At 42.4% G+C, this 24,279-nt stretch overlaps 1 protein-coding gene across 1 annotated transcript in view; it reads left to right on the top strand.

Moving 5' to 3' along the window:
* Positions 1–23,463, top strand: part of DCX (doublecortin) — a 69,108-nt gene extending 45,645 nt beyond the window's left edge. The window contains exons 4-7 of the mRNA XM_065689468.1: positions 7,335–7,437; positions 11,475–11,612; positions 20,820–20,914; positions 23,098–23,463. Coding sequence (XP_065545540.1) covers positions 7,335–7,437; positions 11,475–11,612; positions 20,820–20,914; positions 23,098–23,154 — 393 coding nt within the window. The 3' untranslated portion in view covers positions 23,155–23,463. The remainder of the gene's footprint in view (positions 1–7,334; positions 7,438–11,474; positions 11,613–20,819; positions 20,915–23,097) is intronic.
* The last annotated feature ends 816 nt before the right edge of the window (positions 23,464–24,279 follow it).

Raw genomic sequence — 24,279 nt, 5'->3', positions numbered from 1 at the left:
TGACCTTGAGTAGGCTGATAGGCTCCCTGTGCTCCTACTTTCAAGCCTCCTGTTTCCAGCAGTATTGGCTGACCTTGGCTGTGTGGTGACACTACTTCCAAAGTTCCTGATGCTCTTTTGTAGTTCAGAACTACTGTTTCCTCTCAAGAGTGATGAGGGGGGATGATTAGGAAGAATGGTTTGACAGTTCTGTAATTCTTCAGTGCTACCTGTTTTAGGGCAATTTGCACTGGAACACTTTCATAGTCTTGATCTGTCACCTAGAATTTCTGGTTTTACAGTTTTCTGGTACTGATGGCTGTGCTTCTTATGTTTCCAAACTGCACAGCATGTTTTTCCTCAGCCTAATACCCTCATGAGTGCAAGAACAGCCTTTCTTCTAAGAAAAAAGAATCAACAGCCTGAGTATCTGTTTCATAGTCCCCTCCATATGTACAGGGAATGGGGATAACACACTAACCTTTCTTCCAGAGGCTAATTGGATTTCACACAGTTTGGAAGCACTACTAATTCACCAGATATATTAAACTCAGCTTTAACATTCCTACTGGGTTTCTTGGCTATTGACCTTCCTCCCCTCCCTTGCTTTTTATTCTATTCAATTTCAAACATAGCCATTTCCAATAGTTAAATAAACAGGCTCCTTGTGCTGCAGCCCTTTTGACAGCAGAGTTTCTTCATGCATGAAGTCTTACGAGCTGCTGTGCACATACATGCATGAATATTTCTTACTCCACTTAAATAAGCAACAGAAATGCTTATTATAGAAATAATGCATATTGGTCAGAAGCTGGTGTCCCTACTCTGGTTTAGTCACATTATAACAAAACAGTCCAAGTGGACATAAAGCACTTGGAATCAACCTTCTGTCGTTCTGTGGCCTAATTGAGAGGATCTGCAATCTTCAGCAATAAAAAGGTGTGAAAATTCCCTCTTGCATCAAAGAAAACACTTGATCCTCATGACTTGTCCCGAATTTTCTCTTCTGAAGGTCAGAAATCTATACAGAAGAGTGGAATTGTTTCAATCAACCTATGTAGCATAAATGTAAGCTGCGGCTCTCATGAATACAAGAAAAGGTTGAGATCCCTGAATAATGTTTTAAAGAATGGAAATCTCAAGTTTCTATTGAGAGATCAAATTATGGGCCCTGAAACCTAGATAATAGACATGATTTTTCCTACTCTTCACGATGGCTCACTGCAAACACAGTAATGAGAGGACAGCACAACCATGGTCTTCCCAGGTTTCCATGTGCATGTTTGGTGGTGGAGGGGAGCAGAGATGGAAGAGCAGATGACTTAGGCCCCTCCCTCACTGCTGGGCAACTCAGAAAAGGGGTCCCCAAACTGTAATTGCATGTACTTCTATGGCATGGGCTGGGCATGCAGGAGTGCTCCTGATCCATTTCTGAATGTCAACATCTGTGCTTTTTCTGGTCATCTTTCTATTGCTGATCCATTTAAAGCAGTATCTTTTCCCAAAAGTGGATAAATAATTCTCTTTCTGGGAATGCAAATGTGGAATATATTGAGTGGGTGTGTGCATACTTTAAAGAAATAATTGAATCCAAACATCTCTTCTTTTTAAATGCAGGAAACCAGAATCTAATAAAATGTAAATCAATTCAGTGTCTGCTTTGGGCTTGCAGTATCAGACTGTTAAGAAAAAATGTATAAAGTGCTGTGCATTCCAATATCAACATCTTTATTTTCCATCCTATCCCTTTAACCCCTTAAGTCTTCTGAAATCTTTTTCTTTCTGGACATGTGGTGAAGAGCTTGTCAGAAAGCAGTTCATTTAAAGTCTGCTCTGTATGCTCATTTATTCCTGATACTCACTCTGGTGCATGACCTTGCTGAATCTTCCTGTGGACAAGGCTGTGTTTGGTTTCTATACCATGCTTTATTGATTACAAACACCCAACTGATGGATTGTAAAGCCTTTGTGATTCAGGACTTCGGCTTCTCAGAATAGCTGAAATAAACATACCGCTGGCAGTTGGACTTGGGGTACAAGTGCTGGAATATAAATAAGTCCATCGGATTTCTGGTTTGAGTTAAAGCAGAATTTAAACAGATTTTAGTTCCATTCTCAGCTCACTTAACTCTCAGTGCCTGTCTAGCTGCTAGTCTGACTTCCTTAGCTCTATCTGGCATCTAGTGCTGGAAGAGAAAGGGCACGAGCAAGCATCTAAAATACGTTAATTGTCTTTAGCTAACAGATGGTTGGATGTCTTCAATTCTACAGCATTTATCAAAGCAACTTAGAAAATGAGAGTGTGTCTTAATTCAGTTGTGCTCTGGATGGGCTTTATGTGTGTTTGGCATGCAAATTGTCTCTGGAGTCTTTTCGGCTTAAAGAAGTTGTCTCTGAAGGCAATTTCCCTCCTGTTCTAAACTCTGGAAGCCTACAAGCTGAAGAAGTATGATTATGTAAAGAAAGCAAAATGGACATCTCTTTTCTTTGAGCATAACCATTAGATCTGCAGAAACTTCGGGAGCAGTTGGAAGCTACCTATGTACTACTATCACTTTCTGTTCTGCTGTCTAAATTCTTAAAGAGGAGGGATATTACAGCGAGAACACTTAGAAAAATCATTATGTCTATGGGAGAGAGGAGCAGAGGGAGAAGCCCTGCACTGGCCCTCACTGATCCAAAGACTTGAACAGAGTCAGGCAGTTGGTTAAAGATGGCATCCCCAAGATGGAAGGTGTTCAGCCCCCAGGGTTGAACCCATGGTGGTATTATTCCAAATCTCCTTTGCCAGACCTCTGCTGGCTGTTTAGCCAGAGGTCTTTCCTCATTCCATGACATAATGGAAAGTCTGGAAGCAGGACTGTGTACATAAATCACTGTTCTGAATAATCACTAGCTATAGCATCTGATCATTTATCATTCAGCCTCACCTGGCTCCATCAGCTAAAAATAGGAACTTCTGATAAAGACACCTCTCTGAAAGATGAAGACAGTTCAGTTAACCCTCCTGGTGATGTATTCCTCTTCAGGGACATGCTCTGTCATCTTCTTGGCAAACAGTGATGGCCAATCCAGGCTTCTGGAGCCTCCTGCTAAAGTGGCAGCCACAGGAGCTACAGAGCTCGATCCAGCAGTGAAACAACCAAAATGTGGCTGGAGCCTGTGTTACTGCTGTGACAATGTTCACACTTGCAGAGAGTGACAGTGAGGGCAAGCTGTCAGGCATGCAGACACAGCAAGCTCCATCATTCTACAGATGGAAAGGGGACAAAAGGAGCTGGTTAATCATAACACCCATTTAATGTGCAGGAGGCTCTGCACGGATAGATGATTCTAACTAAGATTTAAGTCTTCAGGCTTTTGATTCCTGATTCCTTCTAGTTCTTTTACTTATTAATGAATTACACTTTTTAAATGCTGCTGCTGCCTCCTGGAGGATGGTAGAAATAGCCAGTTACTCACAGCTGGGCAGGTATATATCCTGCATGTTTGCTGCTCCTTTTCCAGCTGAACTCCCAATACCTGTAGCAGAACAGGTATTTCAGCAGACTGTGAGCTCACATCCGGAGAGATGCTTGAGGCAAGCTCCATTTTGTCAAAACCTTGAAAAACGCTTAGTTCTACAACTGCTGTATTAAAGTGAACAGGAAGCATCTCTCAGAAGGCCCCATCTTTCCTTTCTGCAATTAAAATTGCTGCGGCAGACGCTAATGGACTGTCACTGCAGAAATCCCCTCTTGGAAATCCCAGCTGTATTGTCCTCTCTGGGAAGGTTTTTCTAATATGAGCAGAGAAGGATTTCATTTAACAAGAGAAGAAACCACGCTTAATGAAAACCTAAGGAATTGCAAACAGTTTTGCACTCCATAAAATCTCTGTTAATCTCCACCAACTTCTAGTTCCTTCATAATATATCATAAAGTTTGGAAAAAAATCAAACCTTGACATAAAGGAAAATGTTACCATCAAATCTATTAGAAAGAATTGCTTAGTGAGAAATACATTTGTGCCTCATCGACCAGAGTGTGAAGAATTAACTTCCTTCATTGGAATTGCTTAAGCTACAGGAAAGGGAAACATTTAATGCAGTATGATCCTTTTAAAATCCATGTTGTCTTTTTAATCCCAAATTTCAAATCAAATATTATCCTCCTTTAAACAATGACATGCACATACATCTTGGAAATCAATGCTATTTATCCTTGTCTGCTGTAATTATATACATGAGTTTCATTTCTGTTAGAAATGAAAAAGCTTGTAGGCTTAACAACGGAAAAAGACAAAATCTGACTAATTTGATGGTTTCCAGTGTCATTGCTAAGGGGGCATGATAACAGTCATCAAGAAAATCACCATTTTCAGGTAGGTCCTTGCACTAGCTGGCTACTATCAGCTTTTGTTTTGTGCTTTCATAAATGTATAGCTGAAAGCAAAATGCAGCATTTAAAAGCACTGCTCTTCAGGCTATCAGCTGGGGTGAATTTTTGTTGATGTAAACTTTCTTTCAGGGTATTCATGGTGTTCCAGACTGGATAGAATTAGGACAGTAGATGAAGCGAAAGCAGAACATAGACTTTCAGAACAGTCCCGACTGCTTGGGGGGAGACTTGTGCCAGTTTTAATTAGTTTTTTTTAACTGAGAAAACATGAGAAAAAAAGACTTTTGAAGAATGAACCTAAGACTTACAGGGTTACTCAGGAGTCACTAAAACCCCCTCAACAATTAATGCAGCGTAGAGGTTTGGCTTTCCTTGTCAAGAACATCCCTGAAATGTTCCATACAGGCTGATAAAGTCTCAAACCAGGTATCACAGAATCATAGAACAGTTTGGGTTGGAAAGGACCTTAAGATCATCCAGTTCCAACCCCCCTGCCAGGGGCAGGGACACCTCCCACTAAACCATGTCATGCAAGACTCCCTGTCCCAGCAGAGCAGCCCATAATCCTGCTTCCCAGCTAGCACCCTCTTTAGCTTCACATCCTTCAGGAATGAGCATTTCCAGGGCTTTCTCCTGGGGCTTTTCTTTGCCTGTACACTGCTTAGGCAAGCTGGCTCTGGTGCTGTAAGATCCAGCACTTAAGTCCCATGTTTTCACAAAGGAAGTTTACTGCAGCAAGTTCATGTAGACAGCAATACATATGGGGCCTGTTTCAGGGACATGCAGTAATGATCCAGGACTGAAGTTCAATAAACCAAAGGTAAATAGAAGATACCACACACGTGGTGGACATGAGCAGCACAGCTAAAACTGCATAACATGTGCCCTTTGTTATTGTCTGGAGTTTGCAATGTTTTCCACTATTTAATGACAGTGGGGTTGCGTCTTGGCTGTCTTTTCTGCTGTGTTGTGGTGAGGTCTTAACAGTGGAAGTTACAGCAGGAAACAAAAGGGAACAAATAAAGCAAATGCAGCACTTACTGTTTCCTGAATATCAGGAGCTCAACAAGGAGATAATCTCATTTCTTTACCAGCCCCAGCGCCCATCCAGACAGCTCTTCATAACTATAAAATACACATAATAACCTACTCTCTGAAGGGACAAGAATGCAGCAAAGTGAATTCCAAGTATTTATGCCTGACATGTAATCAGGTTTCTAGCCTTGTGCATGCTGGTAGTTTTCCATTGATCTGAAGGCTTTCATGGTGGCCTGGACTTTATTTCACTTGTGGTGCTTGTGGAGAGTTTAAGGACAAAATATACACTTTGACTTACGACCTGCAGACAATAAAGGCACCTGTAGGTTCTGTCTGATTTCATCTAAAAGGCTGGGAAATGTTTGAACCCTTATATGGTCACCTAGCTTTGCACGTTTAACTGTTCAGTGGTTTCTGTAGTGAAGGGTGAGCTAAGCAACGCTTCAGTTTGTGCCATGGCATAAGTATAATACTTAGCATTCAGATGGGAATCAGTGTATCTTGCCAAGCCCAATCATTTGCAAATGAATTGGTGCCAGCATCCTCAGGGGGAGGACTGTAATACCAAGTGCTGGTTTGAAATGTCATATATACCATGGGAGAATTCTCTACAGGTAACATATTAAAGATTTTCAACCTAATTTTAGGCAAACAGAAACTGGAATTCACTGAAGTTTGCAAAGATAATTCTACCTTTGATCAAAGCTATAGCAGATTTCAGCTTGCCCCGTTTTGAAAGTCATGCTGATGTGAAAAGCAAGCTTTTTGCTAATGTTTGGCATCCTATCCAGAGCTGGCACTCTCAGGCAGTGCTTTAATTATACATTATATTAACCAGTGTGAAATACTGAGCTTTATTAAGATATCCAAAAGCCTGCTTTATAGTTGATTCATTAGAGCTTGAAATGAATTTTTCACAGTCCAGCTCAAAGAGATCACTAGATATGGAAATTCAGCTCTAAGTTTCCCCCCAGTTACCTCCACCCCCTTGCAATGCAGCTATCCTCTGTTAAGACCACAGTATCCAGACATGCCAAAACACTGGGCATCAGCTGTCAGCCTCACACCTCCATTATAAATGTCAGTGCCAATCTTGTGCACATCTCCCCTCCCTGGCCTTCTGTGGGATGGGCAGCCCTGCAGCGAGGAGTGGTGCTTCACCATCCCATGTCTGGGTGGCAAAGCAGGGAGAAGGAGACACAACCTCTGGAGTAAATCTGTGGATTTACATGCTGCTTGGGTGGGAAGGGCATCCAGTGATACTTTGGGCCTCTCCCTCAATGGTCAGATAAACCTTTGGCCTTTTAAACCTATCATCATGAGGCCTGCTCAGAAAGAGTCACATTCCTGCCCCTGTGCTGGGACCTGCAGCTCTTTGCCTTTTTTGTGGTTCTTTGAGTTTTTAGGCTTTGTTGGTACTAAGATACTCATCAACGTGGCACAGGGTATCGGGAGAAGCTGTGGCTGCCCCATCCCTGGTAGTGTTCAAGGCCAGGTTGGGCAGGGTTTGAAGCAACCTAATCTAGTGGAAGGTGTCCCTGCCTGTGGCAGGGGTTGGAGCTGGATGAGCTTTAAGGTCCCTTCCAACACAAACCAGTCTGGGATTCTATGATTCTATGGGCAGTGGTGTCCCAAGTAGCTCAGGAATGCCTATGTCATTCATTAGGGTGACTGATGTTTTCTGTCAGCTCCTGAATGGATTGGAAATGCCATCCTTCGGTTCCTCATAGAATTTGTAAGGTAGCTGGGAATTTCTTATTTTTAATTACGCTTTTATGCTTGGCTTGCCCAGAGAAGCTTTGTGTGCACCAGGCTTACAGGAAGTATGTCTGAATCAGCATGGGACAGGGGAACAGCAGAGAAGCAGCTCCCTTTAACTAAGCCATATCAGAAAGTTGCCAATTAAAACTAACATGAATGACTTTGCTCTCTCTGTAGGTGACCTGTCTGCACGATTTCTTTGGGGATGATGATGTGTTCATCGCCTGTGGTCCAGAAAAATTCCGCTATGCACAGGATGACTTTTCTTTGGATGAAAGCGGTAACATCAGACACACACTGCTCTCCAATCTGTGGCTTTACTTCCATTCAGTTGTTTGTATCACATAATAACACTGCATGCTTCCATTCTGTTTTTTAAGACCTAGTATATAGAATCATAGAATAGTTTGGGTTGGAAAGGACCTTAAGATCATCCAGGTCCAACCCCCTGCCGTGGGCAGGGACACCTCACACTAAACAATGACACCCAAGGCTCTGTCCAACCTGGCCTTGAACACCTTAAACTATATGGAATTTAACATCCTTTTGTGAAACTGTTCAGTCAGCACATATTATAATAGGGCAAACACTGAGGTAGCCCAAGTCAGAACAGATGGACTCCTGCACCATTTGACATTTACTGCCAAATCTGATAGTGTCTATCCAGTTGCAGTCAGACAGATACATTTTTCTTCAGAACTAAAGGACTCTTGTCCTTACATACACATGTGAATATTAAAATATGGGAACAAGCACAGTTAAAAGAAAAATCACTCCACTGCTTTCTTCTGCTGATCCACAAAGCAGGACAATAATTCCCTTTTCTGGGGGAAAGACCAGGACAGCACCATTATTTGTCCCTGTTACAACTGCAAGCACAGCTCTGTAATAACGTGAATCTCTATGATTAAATAAGCCATGAAATCTTTGATTTCACAGAATATACAGAGCTTGCTTGAAGGCATTACCCCTGCCCCACCTGATAACCATACATGCCAACAGCTCAGGCTGTCTGCTAATGCAGCAAGAGTAAATTAGTGTAACTTTGACCATTTAAACTAGAAGAAAATGTGATCTCCAAACATTCAGGCTCATTTCCCAAAGCTCTAGGTATCCTGTATTCTTATGCCCCATGCATTCTTATATGCTACAAACTGGCTCAGCATTGAAGACCAAAGAGGGCTTTTGCTGTGTACCAGGAAGTCAAGCAGCCCCTGATCTTCAACCACTGTATTTTTATGACTCCTGATTTTATTTGATGATGGTACTTCTGGCCTGTGTACTCCAGATGAACCCGTGTGATGGTTTTGGGTGATTCAAAGAAAGTTTCCAAGGTCCAGCTGAAACTTTGCAGGCAGAGAACAAAGCCATCGCAGGCTGGGGAAGTGATCTGTAACCTGAGCTTCATCATTTTAACACTCAGCAGTTGAGTCAGCACCATGGGGAATTCCACACTGTAAAACAGTTTGGATGCAATCCTAGCTCTCTGCCTACACTCCTGCTTACTACTGATTATTCCAGCTTATTTCTTGGTTTATTTCTTTAGCAAAAATAAGCAAAGCTTGCTGTTGGGAGGGCACCACATAACTGCATCTTGTGGTGATATTTTGAGGGGAGTACGGGTGCCCCGCACCTCTCAAGAAGCAGATGAGGTTCTTAGCCAGCAGCATTTCCCTGCTATACACCCATCATCCTTCCTTGTTACAAGTCAGATGCTGCAAGAGTCCTGAGGTCTTGCAGATGAATGTCACTTACTAAAATCTCCTCTGTCATGGAGTGCTTTTTCTTGCCTGTTAGGATGACATGCACTTGGATTGCTACTTATTATGTTCACTCTGGCAGGAGATCAGGAAGCAAAATGAGAAATAGCATAAGAGAGGATTATGTCATCTCTTTCCTCCTGGCTGCCCACCACAGCTTCCGCCCTCTAATCCCCATTGCTGAGATGATATTGCTCTGTCTCATTCGTACCTGGTGGTTTCAGCATCAGCCCATGTAAATGTCATGCCCCCTGTGATGTTTAGAGGCCTGTTTACACTAACTTCAGCACAGTCAGGTTTCCACCTTTAGAACCTTGTCTCAAGACGTGCAAATGCTCAGTGATTGCCTTTGGTGTACGGACACTTGCCAGCGGCTGAGCTGGAGGAATTCCTCAGTGTCAGCCTTTCTGTGCTGGAAGATGCAAAGCAGAGTTTCTTTTCAAGGAATTAATCCCCTGGGAAGAAAATAAATCTGAAAGCTCTTGAAAAGATGTAGCACAAAGTATTTCTGCTTTTCAGGTTTATTTTTTTAGGGAGTAATTCTGGGGACTGAACATGGATGTCTGACACCCTTTGAGGCCCCCTTCGTTTCTGAGATACCCACATGATACGTGATTGACAGATATCACACCAGGAGACCCACTCTGCTCCAGGGAGGCTGTACTCTAGTTTATCTCACATAGCATCTGGTGCCTATGGCTGGGCAGATGAATCATGTTCTACCATCAAAATGTCGTGCTGGTTTTGTTAAACAGCTATATATAAACAGCTGTATACATATAATATATATATGTATCTTTAAAATATCCCTTCTGCAGTGGCTGAAGTTGATTTTTGCCCATATTGTGGCTTGGCTGGTCCACAGCAGGAGCAATTATTTGCACACTCTCCCTAGTGGCTATTTCACAGTGTCTCTTCAACACTATATTCGTTAGTATCATTCATTAGTCTACCTTCCACACTCCCCACCCAAGTTATTACTATTCTTCATGTATAAAATATTGGGGCTGTATCAACACTGGAGCCCTCTAAGCCTTCCTGTAGCATCATCTGTGAGAAGCCAAGTACCTCTGATAAAAACCCCACACCTTCATCTATCCCTGATTTACAGTTTCCAAAATCCATTTAGCAGGAGAGAGAATAAACTCACTGGAGGTTTGTCTATCCCCATGCAGTATGCCTGGAGCACAGGGCATCCTCTCTTCATATTCTTGTACTGCATGACCCAACAGCAAAGTCTCTCACAAACCATCTGCAAGAAGAAGAGACTGATTCTTGACTGCCTGAGAATGGGGAAAAATTTAAGCCAATTACATTTGCATAGATATAGTGATATATAAGTGAATAACCCATACATTTAGGTCAGACAACTTGGTTTTGGTTGACCAAGTATTTATGCACTATGTGTGGATTCCTGTTAGGGACCCCAGTCAAGGGATCCTCAGTCCAGCCCATGCATGCTGAGCTGAACCTTTCCATACAAACCAGTCTGTATATGGAGCATCTAATTCATGTCTGTAAAAAAGACCTGGTTTTCACACCTTGGTGAGGACGATTTGCTGTAGGAGATGAGGTGAGACCAGCTGGTGTTTGACAGAAAGGAAATCCCCTTTTTATTGCCTCCTTCTTAACTGGGTTAAGTTAATAACTCCAAGGGTGAAAAGTGCTTTTGCTGTTAGCTCTCAATGTAAATAAGCCCTGGGTTTGAAGGTTTGGCATGCCTGAAGTCCTGGGGCACACAGAGGTTTGTTAGCATTTCGGTTCCCTTCTGCAGGACACTATAGATCATGTTTACATTTTCCACTCTTCCCGGAGTATTTATTTTTTAAGAAAACACAAGTTGGGGTTCTCATCTGCTCATGTCTTCAAGTACATAAATCTCCTATAGACTTGTTTATGCAAACCCCTCTGAAAGGGATGAGTGGCCAGGACAGAGGATGTGTTCTATGAAGCCATTTTGTCATCTTTGCTTTCTGCATCTAAAAAGCTGCAGCTTGTTGAAACCAGAGAAGAGATTGATTGAGGCCGGGTGAAAGCCTCCTGGGGCAGATGTCCCTCCCATCTGCCACTCAGAGACCTTTGTGCCATGCCATGAGCAGTTTGCTGGCTTTCTGCACCTGCATAAAGTGCACACAGCATTCCTACTACTTGGTCTTCGTGGAAGGATTAGAGCAAATTAACTGTTTTTTTGGCCTGATTCTTCCCTCAGTCAGTGTTGACCATTTTCATTGTGCTTTCATTGTGAGAACCAAGGCAAGGGGAAGGGCAGAAAATCTTTGGTGGGACACAGATATGGAGACGGGCCCTGCTAGGGAGCTAGCCTGACCTTGACATCCACTGTCTCAGCTTCTCTTCTTAGAAGAGCAAAGCTGATATTCTTCTTGCCCTCCTCCTAAAAAATCTCCTTTCTCTTCTGGAGAAAATATGGAGAGAGCAGAGTTTCCCTTGTCATTAATGCTTTCTACAGCTCTTTGGGGACAAAGCACCAAGCTGCCCATGGATCTTTCATGGCGTCCATAGGCAGAGACATAACCACAGCTGCTGTCTGTTCCCTTAGAGTGCCGGGTGATGAAGGGGAGCCCTGCGAATGCTACGGGCAGTAAGTCATCTCCCACCCCTCAGAAGAGCTCAGCAAAGAGTCCAGCCCCCATGCGCCGGAGCAAGTCTCCAGCCGATTCAGGTAACCACCAAGATGGTGAGTGATTGTTTTCTGGTGTCTGAATATTAACTGTGCTCAAGAGAAGAACACACACTGTGTGTTGTTGGATACACTGACCTTGGGTGTTTGCATATGAAGCTTTGGCACTTTTTAATGACAAGAAACTTGTGCTAGTGAACAGAGGCACTTAGTATCTATTGCAGAAGCATCCTCTGGTTGGTTAAGTGCAGTTGTCGCTTTAGGTCATCCCACCCCCAGCGTCACAGCCTTCTGCCCTAACTGCATTTTAAAAGAAGTATCTATGTCACAGGCAGGAAATCAAGGCCCAGAGTGCTCCGATATGTTCCTTACAGATGCAGACTGATTTAGGAGAATCTCCTGTGCAATGTAAATGTTCATTACTGTGCGGGTCAGAAATGTCTCCTCATCATTATTTAAAGAAGACCAGTGACCTTGCAATGGGAGAGCTGGTCATGGGTTTATTGATGTGATACTGAGACGTTCGTTCAGAGGGGAAGGAAAATGGGAATCCTAACCCGCTGCAGCAGCTTGCATCATTTGAAATGCCTGCCTCGCTCTTCAGTAGCAACTGGATTAACAATGTGCATACCTGGAGAGCTGCAGAGCCTATGAGTTAAAGGCTGGGCTAAATATCACACTTTTGGTAATTGACAGTTTTGGGAGTCATGGAGAGTTTTGGAGTCATGTGGGAGAGGGTGGGTGACATAAATTGCATTTCAGCTTCATGGAGCACATTCCATGCTGCGTGTGAACACCACACAACAGTTGACCATCAGTAGATACTGCATTACTGGATATAAAATTCTCTTGACAGTATTCAGAGATATTTTCCCCAGGAAGCAATTAATTTGTTTAGGGTCTCTTGATGTTCTTCAGCTACTTAAAAAGACTGTGAAATTGGTTGGCACATGCTCTGTGATTTTAAAAAAGGTATTTCTCTGTAAGGTGATTCTGCATTTAGAGAGTTTTCCTTCAGGATTCCACTGTTGGCTGTTCTTAAACTTGGGTTTGTAATATCCTATAAAGCTTCTACAATCCCAAATGCGTGGTGAAGTTGTGTAGGTACATTGAAGGCATGATGCAAAATATGTTGTTGATTTCAAAAATCCCCAAACCATTCCCATTCAGTGATGTGGGAGTCAGCTCACGGATGAGGTGTGAAACAGCATTTGAACCTCCTTCGTAAGCATCAGGTGCTAATTACCACCAGAACTAGACTTTACTGCACGAACCTATAGTCTAATGTGAAATGACAACTATTGTGTTCCTGATTTTAACTGATTGAATGACTTGCAGGAACTAAACAGTGAGTCATCGGATGCAGTTTAATGAACATGGTTAGTGGAGCCTTTCAGAAGGAGATTAAGACAACCAGCAACGCTGAACAATAGCTAGCTTCTGGAGTTAAGGCCAGTAATGAAGGACAAATCAGGTTCCTTTAATCCATTTAGACAAGGGTCTTTCTCCTTCCTTGTGGTGTCAGTACAGGAAAAAATGGCAGCCTGTCCTGCTTAATGAGAACTACAAACCAGACTGAACTCTTAGCACTGGAAAGGTAATCACAGACTTGTTTTCTCCGAGCAGAGAAAAAGGAATATCATCCTCTGTTCTTGTCCCTTGAATCTGTAATAAAGTGAGTGGGTTTACATATTGCTTAAGAATCACTATTTGCATTTAGCTGGATTTTGAAGTTATCACATGAAAAAGGTAAGGAATGTTGAATGAAGCCTGATTAATAAAACATGATCTGACCCTTTTTCTTTTTCCTTTTTCCCAGAACTCTCACCTATTTAATTTGTGAAATGATTCAAATGCAGTTTTATTTCAAGTATATTAAATATTTTTTCTATGTGTTTGATCTGTACCCATTTGTACCTTTTGTCTTTGCTGTCTTTCACTCTGCTACGGTTGTCATATCAGAACTTGGTGGTTTTTCAATTCTGACTTGTTAGTTTCTGTTCTTTTCCATGTGGGTTTATGTATGGTTTTTTTCTACCATAGTCTCTAAGGCCTTTGTGACACATGTGGGCATTGATGTAAATGCAGATTCTGAAGTAAATCTCCATGCTGCTTGAGTTGAAGAAGTCTGAACCCTCCTCATTACAAGCACACCACAGTTACAGAAAGGGATGTTATTTTCTTCCATTTCTCATCCTGATTATGCCATTTCCTTGTTAAAGCATATGGGAAAATGGAACATAACGTATCAGCAGCAAAAATGAGCATGCAATGGATTTACATGTGGACAGTGGTTGACAGGCATTGCCCACAGAGGCAGCTAAGGCTTAAAGCAGATTGTGCATGCACAGCTCTTTCTCACTCCTTGGCAAGAGCTTAAGTGTTGCCAGCAGATAGTGGACAAAAGTAATAAGCTACTGTTACAGCACAGAGAGAACAGGAAAAAACTGCTTCAGCAGAGCTTGCTAGTGCTAATTCTGAGGATGTAACATTGACAGCATGCAAACATCGCATCCGCTTTCCCTTCCACTCGCTGCAGGAACACTTCTGATCTTCATGTGTCAACATAAATAAAACACATCTTACTCAAAGCTGTGAAAATGCTTTGTGCCCAGCAGCAGCCATCCTCCACACAGGCTGGGGTTGCTGGGGACTTGTGTTTTACTCCAGTCTTCTCCACTGACTCACTCTGTGGCTTTGAGTACATTACTTAAGCTGTTCATGTCTTCTTTCCCAATGGGGTCATCCAAGGCAGTGATAACCAGTCTGTATACAGAGCTCTGTAATCTAACCATGGAATCATGCACAGGGAAGAGCTTCAAGGCTCTTTATTTGGGGCTTTTTGTGTATTCTGAAAACATCTGGAGAATAATACTGCTAAAACCAAAGCTATTATCTCACAGATTGCCAGACACAAAAGACATCTCCAGCAGCACAGTGACTGCGGCTTGTGCTCCAGAACTTCAACAGAAGCAAGCCACACTCCAGCAAGGCCACTATCCACACTCCAGTGCATCACAGACTGCTCCAGCAGCCTGCAGACTCTAATGCTCTCAATCCTGCTGCAGTAAATTGTTGGTTATGCAGATGAATGAGTACAACTGTGTGGCCTGATGCTGTGTTAGCCATTGCCACAGACTGTGTAACTTCCCGTTTGAGCTGATTTGTCAGCCTGGAAGCTTTCTATGTAAGGATCTGCCTTCTGTGCCAGGTGGTCTCCATTCATCTTTGATATCCTTTGCTCCTTCTGGTTTTGGCTATGGATTTAGTGATCTATGTCTTAAGAAGCATATATCCAGGTATAACTAGCTTTCTGGGAGAGACGTAGAGAGCGTACTGCTGTTTGGAGCCCAGTTTCCTGTGATGGCACCCAAAGCTTTGCTTCTGACTGCGGTCTCTGGGGCCACCTCTGCGTCAGAACAACAGCAGAGTACAAAAGGAAATATATGTAGCAAGAATGTAGGTCTAGCACTGAAAAGGAAGCAGCTTCTAAGCTGCTAACACCAGCTAGATGTGAACTGTAATGTATTCTTTGATTGTCTTGTTACAGCAGTCCTGGTAGTGAGCCACCTAAGGAGTGGTCAGCTCCCATCCCAAAATAACGAGGATTAACATGGAGCAACAAAGAACACAGAAACAAAATACTGTATTAGAAAACATCAGGACAAAAGGCTGTGCACAGAAGTGCAGCCACACAGAGGGTGTCAGCTCCCGTTGCACTGATTCAAGTTTGCTGGTTGAACTGCTACCTTCTGCCAGAGGTAATCTGCCTCCTACCTAGATGTGTCATGGCCTCACAGCCATGGCAGCCAGGGCCCTTCAGCTCCAAGGATAGTAAAAAAATGAAATAGCTCATCCACAGAAACATCTTAAACACTGTTTTCTTGGCACGGTGCTTCTACCTCTGTATCTGCCGTACAACCATAAAATGAATGAAGCATTAAATGAATTAATGAGCATTAAATGAACGGATGAAGAATGAAGAAGTGTCTTGCTCTAAGCAGCTGGTCACAGACCAGAGTCCTTATATTCGCAAGGGGAATCCTTTTTTCCTTCTCTCATTAACCCCAACCTATATATATACACTTTCTCAGCAACACCAGTGTATATCCAGTGTTTTGATCCAGCTATTCCTATGTGTTGATCATGGGGCTGTTTTCACCTCTTGGTTCATTTTGTCTGGAAGGCCCTGGCTTTGTCAGCAGTTCACACTGAGCTTCCAATATATCCTTTAGTTTCCCACCTCTCTGGTGCTGGAGCTGGGATGCAGTCTTTCATCTCTATTCTCCACCTTACTCCCCCAGTATGTTGCTTCCAGCAAGGTGTCACTAGCAAAACACAGCAGGGTTTTACTTCTCCCTTTACAGGAATATATCCAAGTGCCTTTCTCTTGTCTGTCTCCCAGATGTTGGCTAGTAGAGCTGAACCAGTTTCTCACGTATGAGGTGTGAAGTGAGACTGGAAGGGATCAGTGTCTCTGTCTGGTCTTAATTGAGCTTGCTTGGGTTGCTGTGTTTTTGTATGGACTGAACATGCTAAGAAAGACATGGGCAAAAGAGAACATACAAAAGAAATTTCCTACGGTTCAGAAACTACTTTGGGAGGAAAGGTTGAAGAAAATGGACTGATTCAGCTTAGGAAAAAAGGAAGCTTGAGAAGGGACAATTTAACACTCTTGAAATGCATTTGAAGTATTAAGAAGAGGATAAGGACTGATTTTCCTGTGCTCCTGTCAGTGATAGAGACAGGACATTGGTTTAATCTTTAATAAAAGATATACAGATCAAATATTAGGAACACCTTTCAATTATAAGCGTCTTAATCACTACAGCAGATCTCCCAGGGAGCCTGTGAATCCCTGACAAACCTGGGGCTTTTAAAATACAAGATCTCTACTGGGGATGACCCAAATATATTTGATGCCAATTTAGAGCAGAGAGTTGGAGTTTCAAAGCTTCTATGGTTATCTCTACCTCTATTTTAATTTCTGTGAAAGTCAGCTTTGCTAAATGACATAGAGCAATAAAATCCAGACTAAACTACACCTGCAGTATACCATCCTATTCCTTCTCCTAACAGCCCTGATTTGGCTCAGCCCATGAGCAGGGCTCTGAGACACTGCTGCAGGACTTTAATTTCTCCATCCTCTAATGGATGGGTTTGGATAGAGGGACAAAAGCATATTCACAAGGCAGCAGCAATTAGCAAAACAGATACAGAACGTCAGTCTGTCCCGACTGCAGATCTGGCTCCCCAGGGTCATTATATATGAATGTGTTAAAAAGGCAGCAGATGTCTTTTGGATTGCACACAAGATAGAGCAGCTTGTTATCCCACTTGTGCTTACTTACGTTCTGCTAGCTGACAACCCACAGTGTGCATCCAGTGGAGAGATCATCCTCACAAAACGTGATGAGATAAGGGTGCCAGCACTGCAGAGTGAGTGCTTGGAAGTTAGGGGGTGCCTGAGCAAAGGATGCCTGTGCAATCTGAATTCTTCCGCTCCTGAATGAACACTACAATGGAGTCTTTATTTTTCCCTCAGGCTTCTCTGTCCTGGGGGCCAGTATGGCTTGTGCTCACTAAATGAGCTGCTATTTCTACATCTGCTTTATGCTGTCCTTGTTCTGGTTGTTGCCTGTCTTTATTTTCTTAGTGACACTTCAAACCCTGCCCTGGAGACAAAACCATCCACGTATTTCATGGTTCTTTCTCTCATTCTTGTGACACACGACCATGTACTCCTCAAAGTAGGAACTCACCTACAGAACGCTGGGAACCCCAACGGAGCAGGGAATATTAACCTTATGTTACAAATTGATAGAAAAAGAGGTATCTCCACACATTTTGAGCACTCACTGGGATACTTGGCCCTGCATTTACCAGTTCTGTTCATTGACAGAAATGTGAGTTCAATCTCACGTATAGGTCTTGGTGCTTGTCATTGTTGGCTATTCAGGCCCAGAGTCCCAGTCATCCAAGCAAACCTGAGCATCACTCCAGGAATAATGAGAAGTTTGGCTAAAATATCTGTGGGAGAAGCAGGCAGAGAATTCCGTTTCCCTGGATATCTCAGCATCTCAGACATGACATAATGCTATATTCTCTGTCCTCTCTCTCATGTGCTGGGCAAACCTGATTTATCTCCTAACTACAGATTGTCTTGTGCACTGAAGGAAGTAAGGAAAAAAGGAAGTGCACATGTTCATGCAATTAAGGAATATGTCATAAGCACAAAGGGGCTTTAAAGTAAATTGAGGTTGCAAAACAAATACAATGACATAAATAAGACACAATACACAAAGAATAATATGGTGAAAAAAACCCAAATGAATTCAAGTGAAAGCTGGTTATACAGAATGGTTTCCAATAGCCAAGCTCATGTGAGATCCTGAGGTACCCGAAGTCATCAGTTACACACCACCCGGGATCTGCCCTTTGCCTCTGGCTATTTTCTTGCATTTGAGTTCAGAAGAAATGTGTGCAAAGTTTGATTATGAACAGTATTCTTCATTAGCAGACAGACAGAAAATGAAACTGGGCTTCTTAATCATTGCTCCTGCTGCAAGACTCTTAGTGAGTATTTGTAATGATATACATCCGTCTTACTGGGTTTCTGGTTTGAATGCCACATCTGCTTCTTCATTGGTGCTCATAAAATATTAATATCCCTGCTGTAGCACTTAAGAGTCTCACTGTATTAGGGACTTTCTGTCCTCCCCTGCAGCAATTACATCTGTTTACTGCACACTGACTGTTAGCTGTTCTTCCAGTCTTCCTGGTTGTGGAAGGGAAACTTGGGTTCTTTGTAGAGTTGCTAAGTGGCACGCTTCGTCTTAAGAAGGATTGCTTCCTGCTTCAGGATCAGTGGCAATTGGAAATAAATAAAGGAAGAGGCATTTTAGCAACCAGAGGTGGATTCTGGCAAACACAGATTCCACTAGTGCTGCTGTACCCCACATTTTCTTGAATAGAAACCCCAGAGTCATTGGTGAAAAAAAAAAACCATGAAAGAGATCCAAGTTCTTTTTTTCTGAATTGCCTTCATCGTATGGCATGTAATGAGTGAACTCTGCTCTTTCTTCTGCCAACCTGGAGGGCAGCTCACTTTGTAGGACTGGAGCAAAGTGAAGAGTGGCATGTCACCATGCAGGGACCAGTGTGTAACAGTTTCTGGGTCTCTCTAACTAGTTTTCTCTCCACCAATAGAGAATGATCTGAGTGGAATGGGGAGCTGAAGGGTCACTCTGTTCCCCAATTATCTATAAATCATGATTTCTACCACCTTTTAAGAAATGCCTATTTCCTCAGTGAGGAGCATTTGTCATGGGAAAAGAGCTACGTGTGATGAATAGCCTCCTCTTCCCAATAGTGCCTTCTGCACAGAAATGATAGATATGAAGGCAGAGGGCCCACACCACCATGAATCTGTTGAGTCTGAGCTTCTATAATATGCCTGCAGCTCCTCTTTTGTCCTGTGGCTTAGAGCACATTTCTTTACACTTTGAATTCACATGTATGAGCACTACATTTAGGCCAGTGATACCGTGAACTTCAACTATGCCCCTCTTTCTCAGAAGAAGGTACCAGAGAAGAGGAATGAGGCTGTCTTAGGCATTAAAGCAAGAGTTATGCTGGTTTTGCTCTTAAAAATACAACACTCACAGACCTTCTTCTTACTGTATGGTCCTCTTCTTAGGTCTCCTCCAGACATGCAACTACATCTGATTTGCTTATTCAGCTATTATAACTGAAAGCATAAGTCCCATATGCTGAAATCATCCATCCTCTTGAGTGCGTGCCTTTACAGTTAGAGCAATGGAATAGAGAGACATTGGGCACTCAGAGAGCAGGACAAGCTTGGATCATCATAAGCTTGTCTTTTTCGCTCTGTGTGAACCATCAACACAATTCAAAATGCTTTCTTTAAAAGGGGTAGGGATTTGTGGAGTTATCTGGAGTGCTGGCAACTCTACTGCCATTTAAGGAAACAACAGCAAAAATATTTGGGGTTTAGTTTTGTGGCTTGTGCTGTAGATGTTAACATCTGGAGTAGGTTTGGGAAATGTCACTTTCTGTAGACTTGACTGGAATACATAGTTTAATGCTCATAAGCCCTTCAGCTTGCTGCTGCTTGGATTGCAAAACCAAAAGGCTAAAAAAGACAATATACTTGGACAGAGCCAGCATGGGTTTGAACTGCCTTCCTTTAAGTAATGCTGCTTGTGCTGGTGGAGCTGTGTGTTTACAGCCCCTGATAACAAAGGGGTCTGTATCCCACAACCTATTAATGACCAAGTTCACTATGTGTAAGTACATCCTTATGAAATCCGTATCGTGACATCTGGCAGATAGCAAAGACATCAGCTCACTCCAAAGAACATCAGCGGTAGGGAAAACTTTATTTATACTTATTCCATTTTGTTTCCCCTCCTTTTTCTGCATAATATACTATTTACTTTTTAGTCCAAACAACTCTTCCAAAAGCCATTTGGTTTAAATAAATCATATACTTTTTTTAATGGAGAGTAACTGTGCTTTCTTCAAAGCAACACGAACAAACAAAGCAACCCAAAAGGGCAAATTTTGATCTCTGCAAGAGGTTGCTTGATGCGATTCTCCTGTTCCTCCCCCTGATGGACCACATTCACTTGTGGGGTGCAGGTAGTGGAGGAACACTAGAGCCAGCTCTGGTCTCTCCCCAGAGAGGTGAACAGGGACATGTCACTCTTTGCTTACACCAGGGCTTCAGAAGGGCTCTTTTGGACATTTAATCCCAGCCACAGCTAACTGCATCCAGGGCATTCCAGGCAGCTGTTTGTCTAATTTGTAATGTGTATATTTGGCATCTAACATTTGTTGCGTAGGATCCAGGATATCTGCAGCCTCTGGTTTCCACTCATGCCTTCAAATGCCATGTGGTTTCAATTGCATTACACAGTTTGAGAACACAGAACTTGTCTTTCTGTTTTTCTGGTAATGTGTGTCTCGGATCAATTTGGTGAATAGTTGCAGTGTAAAATATCACTCCATCAATATATTTTGTATTTCACTGTATTTTAGTCTATTATCCTGAACAACTGAATGCCTTAAAATGGGTGAATAGCCATGGTGTTTGCTTGGGGTTTTTTTTCCTCCTGCCTAATGTGAATAAACTATAGCATTTCTGTGTTAAATGTTTGGATACCCTCCATCTCCCCAAAGGAGAAAGAAGATCTTCCTCTTGCTTGTCTGATTGCCAGCTTCTGTCTTGTTTTCTGACAGCAAATGGGACCTCAAGCAGTCAGCTGTCTACACCCAAATCAAAGCAGTCCCCAATCTCCACACCAACCAGCCCAGGGAGCCTCCGTAAGCACAAGGTATTACGTTTCTTATACCTTACTACATCTGTTTCTTCTTTAGTCTACTCAGATTTGTATGACATTTAAGTCATGGCCGTATTCTCTGGAAGCACAACTCCTTATACTGGAACAGTGGAGAATTTGACCTATTATCTAAAAGGATTGCCACTGTGGGCTCTAGCAAGATGGGGAACACCAAATCATTGGCCTGTTTCTTCCACTGGAGTTACTAATGTGTGTTTGAGATTTCCATATGGATTGGAAGAGATTACTTAACCCTGAGCTTGTATCACTGTTTGAGAAAGTTCACAAGTTATTAATGGATATGATCTTCATACAAACCCTCCTCTCTTGAAATGCCTTAAGGGTTGGCAAATCTGGTCCATTAAGCAGCAGAAGAAATACAAATGTTACTGCAACTCTGAGACAACACTTTAATGATGCTTCTCAAGGATTTTTGCTTTAATTATTTAAGCCCATGCTCTGCTTTACAGGAAACAAGTGATTTTTACAGCTGGGGTAGTAATTGTGTTCTGGTGCAGTAGCTGTTTTGCCTGGTTACAAACAGGATGCCTACCAGGTAGCACGGCAGCCTAGCAGAGATCAGTAAACCTGTGCTGCCTCGTAGGTAATTCAGAGCAGAGAGAAGTCAGTGGGAGGAATACCTGAATGTCCAGTGGATTACACCTCCACCATGTAAGACTTTGGATTGCAGACCTTTGGACATGGGGTTGAATGGTACTGGGGGAGCCTGAGGTGGACTTTTGGCTTCTGAAAAATCAGATCTTTAAATTATTCCCAACATGTTGAAAAGCTGTAGCAGTTACTCAGCTGTAGTTACTCAGCTTTATTTGACTATCTTTAACAAAATATCTGAATCCAAACAAACTGTGTTTTCCTCAGGACTTCACTCTGATCTCAGCTGCTCAGTCCAAGTCTGAGGAAATGCACCAATTTTAACACAATGGGTCCAAGTTGATCATTAATGTATAATTGAGAACAGAATCTGACCCATAGTCTGAATTTCAACAGTAGTTCAGCAAAAGTAATGCTGTAAAGCATCCTTTGCTTCTGCCTATTTCAAGAACCTAAAGTACTTTCCAAACACTATCACATTTAGGACTTTGGAGATGAGGATCTGCTTCCTGGAAAAGACAAGTAAAACTCACCTTCTTTAATGCTTTATGTTATGTTTTCAGCTGGCTGATTTATGACCTTTCCAGTGAAGCCCCCAGAACATTTGTAATAGATGGTGACTGCTGAGGGCAAAGCTAATCCACCTTTGAGTTTCTCCACTAACTTAAGCCAAGCAGCAAACATGAATGTAGCATTTTAGGTTACCACAGTATTCATGAATCATTGTCTTTCTCCCAGAAGCAATTTCCTGCTTTATGATGAAATCATTTTTCCTTTTTCCCCTAAAGCTCACATGATAAATTCTTAGGTTGAGTTCACCACAGAGTCCTATTTTACCTCTTCTTATATCAAGACTGTTGGAAATTTCCTTTCTGTGTGTTTGGGCTTTCCTTCATTTTGCTCACATTTTACCTGTGTGTGGGTCAGAGCTCAAAAACGTCCAAGGAGAGCTTTAGCCCTTGAGCTGGTTGTTTACCTAGCTCCATTCAGAACTCAGAGGAAGTGGAATAAGATGGTTACCTCAGACAGGAACCTGGAAAAGCTTTACATGCAGCATTCGATCCAAATCATAAGTTTGGGATTATTTTATTAACCCATCTAAATGATCATAAATTATCATAAGTGACTTAAAATAAAGACTAAATCGTGGAATGTGTGATTTTCCTAGACATTTGTCCTAAGGGCAGCTGTCAAATCAAGGTAAGACACTTTATTCTGGACTTAGGTTCAGAGAGAGCTGTTAATGAAGGGTCCTGCTCTTTCATGCACGTACTATCATGGACACATTGATCCAGAAGTGACAAAAAAACACTCCCAAACTTGTCACTGAACAGTCTTCTTTCTTCTGGTACCAAGATCCTCTTGCTCTACTGTGCAAGTCACTTGCCTTGGTTTTGACCTTGAGCTACCTGGAAAACTGGTCAGCCCATCCAGTAACCAGTGCACAAGTCTTCCACCCTGTCCCTGTGAACTGCACAGAACTGGACCGTTTGACTGCTTCCTTATGCATGGCCAAAGGTGGAACCTGATGGTGTGAGTTAACATTTTCTTCTTTCTTCCTACAGGACTTGTATCTGCCTCTGTCTTTGGATGACTCCGATTCCCTTGGAGATTCCATGTAAAGCGACACGAAGCTAAATGTCCATATTGCAAGCTATGTTTAAGATACAGTAGAGTACTTCTGCCAAAATAAGCAGATAGGTGACTGGTGCTTTCAAATCAAAGGACACACAGTTATATGTCATTTTTTTTCTGTGATTTATCCTCTGTGCCACAAATCAACACCTGCCAGTCTATAGAGATAGAGGGATACCATTCTTCTAAGATACAGGGGTGCAAAATGGACACTGCAAGAAATTTGGGGCCAACATGCCAATGATCCTGTGCATTTCCCATTTGCTTCTATTATTCCTTCTTCTGCTGCAACTGTGTGATTTTCCTAGTGGTAGTAAAGTAGCTCCCCCTGGAAGTGTGCAAATGGATCGCTTGCTGATGAATTTGCAAGCTCAAGTAGAGCACATAATGTCCTCCACCTCTCCAAACTGCCAACATTTGCCAGCAAACCTGCTCCTCATTTGCAGCCCTTATTTTAGCACCCGCGTACTAACTAGTCTTGGTTTTGTTGCTGGAGAGCTGGAAGGGAAAGGACTTACCAGTCTGATGCTTGAGATGCCAGCAGAAGCTTGGATGAGATTAGGAATGATTGTGCAAGATGCTAAGGAAGGTCAGTACAATAGTGATTGAAATATTGGGATTATATTTATGATTAAGGAAAACGAAAGGAAGTCATCTGAGTCACATGAAGTGGAACACCCTTCATGGGACCCAAAGGTACTGCTAGCTGGTAACAATTGGTTATACCTACCCTATGGTATCTCTCTATCTCTGTATCAGTAATGCCTTGTGAACAGCCAACACTGAAAACACTGTGAACATTTGTTTTCAGGTTTGACACCCTACAGGTCACTTTTTATAGGAAAAAAAAAAAATCAGTACACTTTTTATACAGGAAAACCTTGTAGCTGTGTTTTGGGAGTAAGGATTCGAGCTCCTTCTTTTGTATAGAAACTGGTGATTTTCTTTTGGTTAAAAAACACGTGCAGAAAACGTACAAAAAAACCAACCAACAACTGCAGCACAGTAATGCCAACAACTCAGTGTAGAAATCTTGCAATCACTGCCAGAACAGACACATGGGGGGGAGGGCAGGGGACGGTCAATTCAAAATATTGAATGTTTTGATAGTT

Source organism: Lathamus discolor, chromosome 9, assembly GCF_037157495.1.
Source record: "Lathamus discolor isolate bLatDis1 chromosome 9, bLatDis1.hap1, whole genome shotgun sequence".
In the NCBI taxonomy this organism is placed as follows: domain Eukaryota; kingdom Metazoa; phylum Chordata; class Aves; order Psittaciformes; family Psittacidae; genus Lathamus; species Lathamus discolor.
Note: the sequence above shows the minus strand (reverse complement) of the source record. Positions and strands in the feature narration are given on the sequence as shown.